Below are 8415 nucleotides of genomic sequence, written 5' to 3'. Positions count from 1 at the left end.
GGCTGCTTAAGGAACCTCAGTTCACTCACAACTCCTTTTAACCATAGAGCCTCTTTCATTGCTTCAGTGATAGCAATGTACTCTGACTCAGTAGTTGAGAGAGCCACAATATGTTGCAATTGTGACTTCCAACTCACACAGGAGCCTCCAAGAGTGAAGACATATGATGTTGTTGACTTCCTCTTGTCCCTATCATTAGCATAATTCGAATCTACAAAACCACACAGGTTAGTAACATCTGAACATTTAGAAAAATGCAAACCATAATGAGAAGTATGCTTGAGATATCTGAGCAGCCATTTCAAGGCTTCCCAGTGAGGTGGTCCTGGATTTGCCATGTATCTGGAGAGGCAGGAGATAGAGTAGGCTATGTCTGGCCTAGTGCTCACCATTAGATACATCACTGATCCTATGGCATTGGAGTAAGGAATTTTCTTCATTTTCTGAACCTCATCTTCATCCTTAGGACACTGATCTTTGCTAAGGACAAAGTGAGCTGCCAAGGGAACAGTACATGGCTTAGCATCAGCCATGTTAAACTTGCTCAAAATTTTCTTCACATAGGAACTCTGATGCAGAGTCATCTGGGAATTTTTTCTATCTCTCACAATATCTATTCCCAGAATCTTCTGTGCATCTCCCAAGTCCTTCATCTCAAAGTTAGAACAAAGCATATCCTGCACATGTTTAACAGCATTAGAACTTGGGCTCATAATGAGCATATCATCAACATACAAGAGAAGAAAGATAGGAACAGAATCAATATTTTTATAATATAGGCAGTGATCAAAAGCACTTCTGATAAAACCATAGGACTGCATGCATTGATCAAACTTAATGTTCCATCTCCTAGGGGATTGCTTCAACCCATAGAGAGCTTTCTTCAATAGGCAGACATGATTAGGGCGTTTGGGATCAACAAATCCCTCAGGCTGCCTCATATATATTGGCTTGTCAAGGTCTCCATGCAGGAAGGCTGTCTTGACATCCATTTGCTTGAGTTCCCAGTTAAAAATTGCACACAGAGCAAGCAACAACCGGACAGTTGTAAATTTCACCACAGGGGCAAAGATCTCAGTGTAATCCACCCCCTCTTGTTGGGTGAATCCTTTGGCTACAAGCCTGGCCTTATATCTAGGGCCAGTAATCTCCTGCTTCAGCTTGAATAGCCACCTACACTCAACAATAGTACAGTTAGAAGGTTCAGGTACCAAAATCCAAGTTTTATTTTGAATTAGGGACTTCATTTCTTCCTCCATGGCTAAGAGCCACTTGGGGTAGAACATAGACTTGATAGCCTGTTTGTATGATTGAGGCTCATCACCATCAGCCTCATGTACATTGAAGGCCAAGGCTACAAGGTTCATTTCATCAGCAAATCTTCTTGGCTGAGTAATGGTCCTCCTTCCCCTGTCCCTACACAACAAATAATCTGTTAGATCATTATTAGTGTCAGAACTTTGATTATTCACAACTGGAACTTCTTCCCTGGTTGAAGAATCTGGGATTACTCCATCTTCACCACCAGGTTGGGGATTATCAGGGGTGGGGACAAACCCCTGGATAACAGGGCTCTCCACCTCATTTGAAGTGACCTCCACCTCACTTGATGTAGCCTCCACCTCATTTGAAGATGGGGTGGCCTCAGGAGTACCAGGATTAGGGAGACAGGGAAACTCAGACTCATTGAAGACAATATCTCTACTAATGGTCACTCTAAACCCAGGTTCATCCCTAAGCCAAACTCTATACCCTTTAACACCTTCAGGGTATCCTAAGAAGACACACTTCCTAGACCTAGGCTCAAGTTTGTCAGTCTTTTGGTGTATAAAGGCACTGCAACCAAAAACTTTGAGGTGAGCAAGGCTGACATTCTTTCCAGTGAAGACAGATTCAGGACATTTTCCTTTGAGGGGAACAGAGGGGGACCTATTGACTAAATAGGCAGCAGTGATTATGGCTTCCCCCCAAAATTTCTTAGTCAAACCACTCAAGGATAATAAGCACCTCACTCTTTCAAGCAGGGTCCTGTTCATCCTCTCAGCCACCCCATTCTGCTGGGGGGTGTAAGGTACAGTTTTGTGTCTCCTGATACCTGCATTCACACATAAGTCATCAATCTGAGAATTACAAAATTCTAAACCATTGTCAGTTCTCAGAGTCCCTATCTTTCTTCCAGTTTGGTTTTCTATTAGCTTCATCCAAGTCTGAAACTTCACAAACACATCAGACTTATGTTTCATCAGAAAAACCCAGACTTTTCTGGAATAGTCATCTACAATAGATAGGAAATAGGAGCAACCACCATGTGTTGGAACAGAGGCTGGGCCCCAAACATCAGCATGAAGATATTCAAGCACATTTGCACTTAAGCAAGTAGGCACAGAAACTGGAAAAGACACTTTATGTTGTTTTCCTTTCACACAGGTATCACAAAAGGGGAGAGGCATGCTAACATCATTACTGTCCAAGTAACCATTTTTATGCAAGAGATGCATGCCTTTCTCACTCATATGTCCTAATCTATTGTGCCACAAAACAGTATTATTCACCTTCACAGCATGAGCAACAGGATTATCACATAAGGGTTCAGCAATGCAAACATACAAATTATGCTTTCTCTCAGCTTTAAACATGCACAAGGAACCCTTAAAGATTTTCATGACCCCATTGCCCCATCTACCCTCCAAACCATCAGACTCAAGAGAGGCACAAGAGAGAAGATTATAATGCAAGCTAGGCACATATTTCACATTTTTCAAAGTCAACTTACAACCAGAGTCAAATTTGAGGCATACTGTACCAATGCCTTCAATCCTGCACTGTATGTTGTTAGCCATAGAAACAAAACCATTAGAGACAGGGTTTAATTCAGTAAAAATATCTTTGAAAGGAGAAATATGATAAGTGCAGCCTGAGTCTACCAACCACTCAGACTTATTAAACTCTTTTCCCAGAGAGGCATTCACAGAAATAACATCATGCAGCATGAAGCAAGTTCCTTCATCATCTGACTTGACCATGTTAGCAATCTGCTCAGAGTCATCCTTCTTATTTTTCTTAAGAGGACACTCCCTACTATAGTGGCCAAACTCATTACACTTGTAACACCTCCTAGACTTTTTAGGGTCTTGAGAGGAGGATCTGGATTTATTTCTGTAATGCCTTTTGTTTCCCTTTTCAGAGGGTTTGCCATTAGACTGCTTGTCCTTTCCTTTGGTGTTGGATCTACCTCTGACCTGCAAGGCTTTGTCCAGAGCAGCCTTGGAGTCACTTTTTTCTTTCAACTCTAACTCTTTGGACTTTAAGGAGCTAACAATCAAATCCAGGGAGGCTGTGTCTCTCCCATATTTAATAGCTGCCTTAACATCACTGTAAGAATCAGGAATGGAGTTCATGAGAGCAATTGAAGTATATGCATCAATATTTTTGTCTCCAGATCTTTTAATATCAAGCACAAGTTTAGAGAAACAGTCAATATTCTCATCAATATCTTTGGACATATCTAATTTGAATTTGAACAGTTTCTCAAGCAAATACATGCGGTTAGACAAAGAGGTTTCAGTATACAAATCATCAAGTTTTTCCCATAACTCCTTAGCAGAATCAACAACACCAACTTTTCTAATTACAGAGTCACTCAAACTCAAGAAAATAGTAGAACAGGCCAACTCATTCACTTCTGCCCTAATGGCATCAGTATCAGTATCAGAAAACTTTTGATCAATGGCTTTAAACACTTTCTGCTGAACTAAGACACACTTAAGTTTCTGTTTCCAGATGCTGAAATCACTCTTTCCATTGAAAGGAGTGAGTCCAAAAGGTAGGTTAGACATTTTAAAAAAAAAGAACCAAAGGCAAACAAGCACAAGGCACAGAAGCACAGAGGGCTCAAGACAACTAACCACAACACAACACAAGGCTAAGAGGAAACAGAAACAGAAACCTGAACTTAATCTAGAAGCGATTCTGACAGAGCAAGGCACAACAAGTTGTCAAGAACAACAGAGCATCTAGAAACCAGGATTTCCCAGTTCACAAGCACTCAATTTATTGAGGGTGCAGGGGGTCACTGGAGTAGACTTTAAGCCCTATTGCAACCACAAAGTTTTGCAGACAACTTGAAGCAGCCTAAAGCAAAATCACCACCGAGATTAACTCCAAGAAAACACACAGACAGAAAGAAGAAGCCGCACAACGGAAGCAAGAGAACAACACCAGGAAACACACTGAAAACACAAAAAGAGAGTGAGATCAGAAGTACTATACCACCCAAGAGACTGAAAAGATCTCTTGATTTACCGGATATCCACGATAGGAGCGAGGCTATGTGAATACCAAAGCCTTGACTGATCCTAACGTGGCTCTGATACCACTGTTAGGTATAGATCAGCCGAAGGCTTGATATAATCCAAGTATATCTACAGCAATTCTGAGGAGATCTACCCCCAGATAACAGATCTGATACAAGAACTATAGCTATAACTAGAATCTGCAAATATTGAGCCTGAAACACTAAGTAAACGATTAGTAACTTCAAGACAAAATAAAACAGCAGAAGTAATAGCAAGATAGAATCAATGATTTGAAGAAAACAAGGTTTTGATGTGGCTCAAGTTGCACCAGGTACAACTGCACAGATCTATATATAACTGGCCCTCAACTATCCAGCCAACTCCGATTTGCACCAAGGGAGAACTCAGATCGACCACAGTCGATCAAGGCAAGTCACACCGGAACCCTAGATCCACCACCACACATCCACCAGTAGATCAACCGCTTCACACCGGTCACAACAACAACCCTCGCGGTCTCGGAAGAACTCTCTTCAGAACAAGAAACCACCAACCAGTCTAAGAAGCACAAGACCAGAAAACCAGAGGTTTCCTCACAACTACACACCTTCGAGCTCACTACAGAGAAGAAGGAAGACAGCTAATCTCTCAAGATCACACAGAGAGAACACACCATATTAAGGGTAGAAGAACCCTAAATCTGTAGAAGCGAAGGAGTTCTAACAGAGAGAGAATGAGAGTAAAGAGAGTGAAGAGAATGAAGCGTATCAGAGAAGAGGGAGTATATATATGACACATACATGACACCCAATCACCCACTGACACGTAGCTAGGGTTAAGAGCTGGGCCAGCAGGTAGATGGGCAGTGGATATTGGGCCCGGGACTAAACACTTGGGCCTCCTGCATAATGGCCCACAATCTAACACCTCTATTCTTTTTAACAAAAAGCTTTTAAATAAATACTCCCCTCTGTGCGCAAATAGGAGTGTCCGTCGCAAATAGGAATCCCGGTTCATAATTATTATAAATGTTAAAGAGACCCACATTCCACTAACTCATTTAACTCATATATCATTTAAAACTAATATATACAAGTGAGACTCATATCATTAACTTTCTTCCACTCAATTTTCTTAAAATTTCTTAAAACTCGTGACAGAAAGAAATGAGACTTCTACTCGGGGATGGATGGAGTACGCTATATCTTAATAAAGCTATTAAACTTAATATTACCTTAATAATCTAATATAATTATTGACATTACCTTTTGAATAAAAGTAATGGAATCCTACTTACATGATAGCAAGATACAAGTTCCAAGATTTAATGATTTAATCAAAGTTACCTAGGCACGATGAAAACAAAACATAAAGAGAAGTAAATTACACATAAACATCATACACTTGCATATCAAAAACTAGATCGAGATTGGTACACGTAAGACTTAAATCTCCCCGACTATTAATAAACACGTACGAATTTCTAGTTCAATGATCCTCATTGTCCAGCAATTAAACAACTGTTACACATATAATATTAGGATTTATAAATAAAAGCATTTTGTTCTAGTGAAGATATAACAATAGCAACAATAATATGGATAATAATAATGATAAGTAATATTATATGCTGTTTTTAAGGTGGAATTATGTGAATTTGGTGCTTACAACGTGTTGATTGGTTTTAAGGTGAAATTTCTATCATAATATCATAGCGTATAGTCTTTTAGTTAAGATGGAATTTATCATACTATCATACTACGGGCAGTGATAAAATGCAAACTTATATATTGTATACAAACTCAAAACTCCTCAACACAGCTTCAAAACAATATCAATACAGTGTAAAATTTCAAGATTTTAATATCAACACAGTATCAACACAACATCAATCATTGACTACCATTGAAATGAAATTCTGTTGACATTTTCCTGTTGATGCTTTTTTATAATCTGTTGACGTTTTTAAATGGTTCAAATCATAATTTTGAGTTTGTACAATAGTTAGAGTTTTCATTTGATTACATTCCGTCGTGCTACACTATTATTTAGATAAAGAGAAAAATTAATAAAAAAGAAGGTAGTCCATAAAAATCAATTGAGAGTATAGGCTAAGAAATTGACCGCAACACATCCAAAACAGAGACCAAATCTGAATGAATCCGTTTACTATTTATAGAAAGCAGCAGCAACTCTAATGGCGGCTACTGAAAAAAACTTATATAAACCCCACCCCTCAAATCACTTTCCTTAAACATGCAACAAAGCACACAATTCCCTCTTCAAAAATCAATCTCCAACGAAGAAAGCATGATAAGCCTCCACCACAGCCCCCGCCTCTCCGCCAACCAGTGCGGCTCCGTCGTCACCCAGACCATCCAGGCGCCGCTCCCGCTCGTCTGGTCCGTCGTCCGCCAGTTCGACGAGCCGCAGGCCTACAAGCAGTTCGTCAAGCACTGCGGCCTCAGCTCCGGCGACGGCGGCGCCGGCAGCGTCCGGGAGCTCACCGTCGTGTCGGGGCTGCCGGCCGAGCGGAGCACCGAGCGCCTCGACCGGCTGGACGACGAGTCGCATGTCATGGTGATCAGCATCATCGGCGGCGACCACAAGCTCGTGAATTATCGGTCGACGACGACGCTGCACGAAGGAGGAGATAATACGGTGGTGATGGAGTCGTACGTGGTGGACATTCCGGCCGACAGCTGCGAGGAGGACACGTGTCTCTTCGCCGAGACTATAATCGGGTGCAATCTCAAATCCCTTGCCAAGCTTGCCGAAAAAATGGCTGATGGCTGATGCTGATCATCATCTATAGACTATAGATGTTTTAATTTCACCCTATTTTTCTATTTCGTTTATTAATTTTGACTTGCGATATTAGTAATACCTATCTGCAATACAGAATCTCATTTCGATCGGTGTAATACTGGCTTATTTTATTTTATGCATGGAATTGAAATTGAGAGCTATCGAATTTCTCCCATTACAATACGGACATACGGTACTACTCTACATAATACAGTTAAGAATTGCATATCGAAAACTAGCCACCTTTCTAATTTTTGAGGATAAAACAGGGGATTTTGCCATTTTGGAGTCATCTAATAAACTCAGATCCACTGCCAAGTTCAATGGTATATTCTTCAATTTTATTAGTTTTAGTGGTCTGTTGTTAATTTCTACAGGCTGCACACATGTTGATAGATTACCTTGTTTTTCTCTCTATTTTGGTAACTTTTGTGATGACTATAAATCGATTGTTTCAGCCGCTGCGCTATCACATTCATCTTATTGGTTTGGTTATACATTGTTTTGATACCTAACTTAACTTTGTCAGATTGTTGGACTAATAATGTTAGAATGGAAAGATTTCATCGAATCAATTAAGATGATTTGTGGGAATCAATCTAGAAGATTGGTAGTATAATTGTCGTACAATAGATTGATAGTATTATTTATTCTAGACAGGAAACCTTCCTTGTGTACAAATGTATTGAACCTCTATATAAGAGGAGTATTATACAATGAATAAAAACACAACAGTAAAAGTAAAATTCTCCCATATCCATTGATCGTGTAATGTTTAACATAGTATCAAGAGCAGGATTTTTTCTGTGACCTAGAGAAATATCATCATCGTCTATACCTTCCCCGACAAATTGTAACCAAAACCTGTGAAAACCAGCAAAAGGATGTCAGAATCCGATGAAGTCAAACAAATCATTACCAACAAAAACAAGACAGAAGAGTTTGCAAGGATGTTTGCAAACTTCATGCGCAATAGTTTTGCCATGGCGAACACAGATGCGACCAACAACCATCAACCACCACCACCGCCGGAAATTGTGGTGGATACTAAATCACTGGATATCGGGTACAAGCTGAATAATGAGAACTACTCGTTCTGGGTCGTGTTGATGGAGAGAGCCATCAGCGGCAGGGGAATGATCTCCCACATCATCGGGCATCCTCCCCCCTCCATTGAAGACAGATCCGGCCTTTGCACGGTGGCAACAGGCGAACCACTGTGTCTTCACGTGGTTGGTTCAAAATATGGAACCAAAGATTGTAAGCCGGATATCCAAACACGCAACAACCCGGGATGTGTGGAAGAACCTGG

The 8415-nt window shown here is 40.5% G+C and overlaps 1 protein-coding gene across 1 annotated transcript; it reads left to right on the top strand.

Annotated features, from left to right (window-relative positions):
- The first annotated feature begins 6562 nt into the window (after positions 1-6562).
- On the top strand, positions 6563-7211 carry LOC125197021 (abscisic acid receptor PYL12-like). The gene has a single exon (XM_048095712.2). It carries the CDS (start codon positions 6606-6608, stop codon positions 7089-7091), a length of 486 nt encoding a protein of 161 aa, XP_047951669.1. The 5' UTR covers positions 6563-6605; the 3' UTR covers positions 7092-7211.
- The last annotated feature ends 1204 nt before the right edge of the window (positions 7212-8415 follow it).

This window comes from Salvia hispanica, chromosome 4 (genome assembly GCF_029641045.1).
Source record: "Salvia hispanica isolate PSC_SH4W2 chromosome 4, Shi_PSC_v1, whole genome shotgun sequence".
NCBI classification, from domain to species: domain Eukaryota; kingdom Viridiplantae; phylum Streptophyta; class Magnoliopsida; order Lamiales; family Lamiaceae; genus Salvia; species Salvia hispanica.
This window is presented reverse-complemented; position numbering and strand designations above follow the sequence as displayed.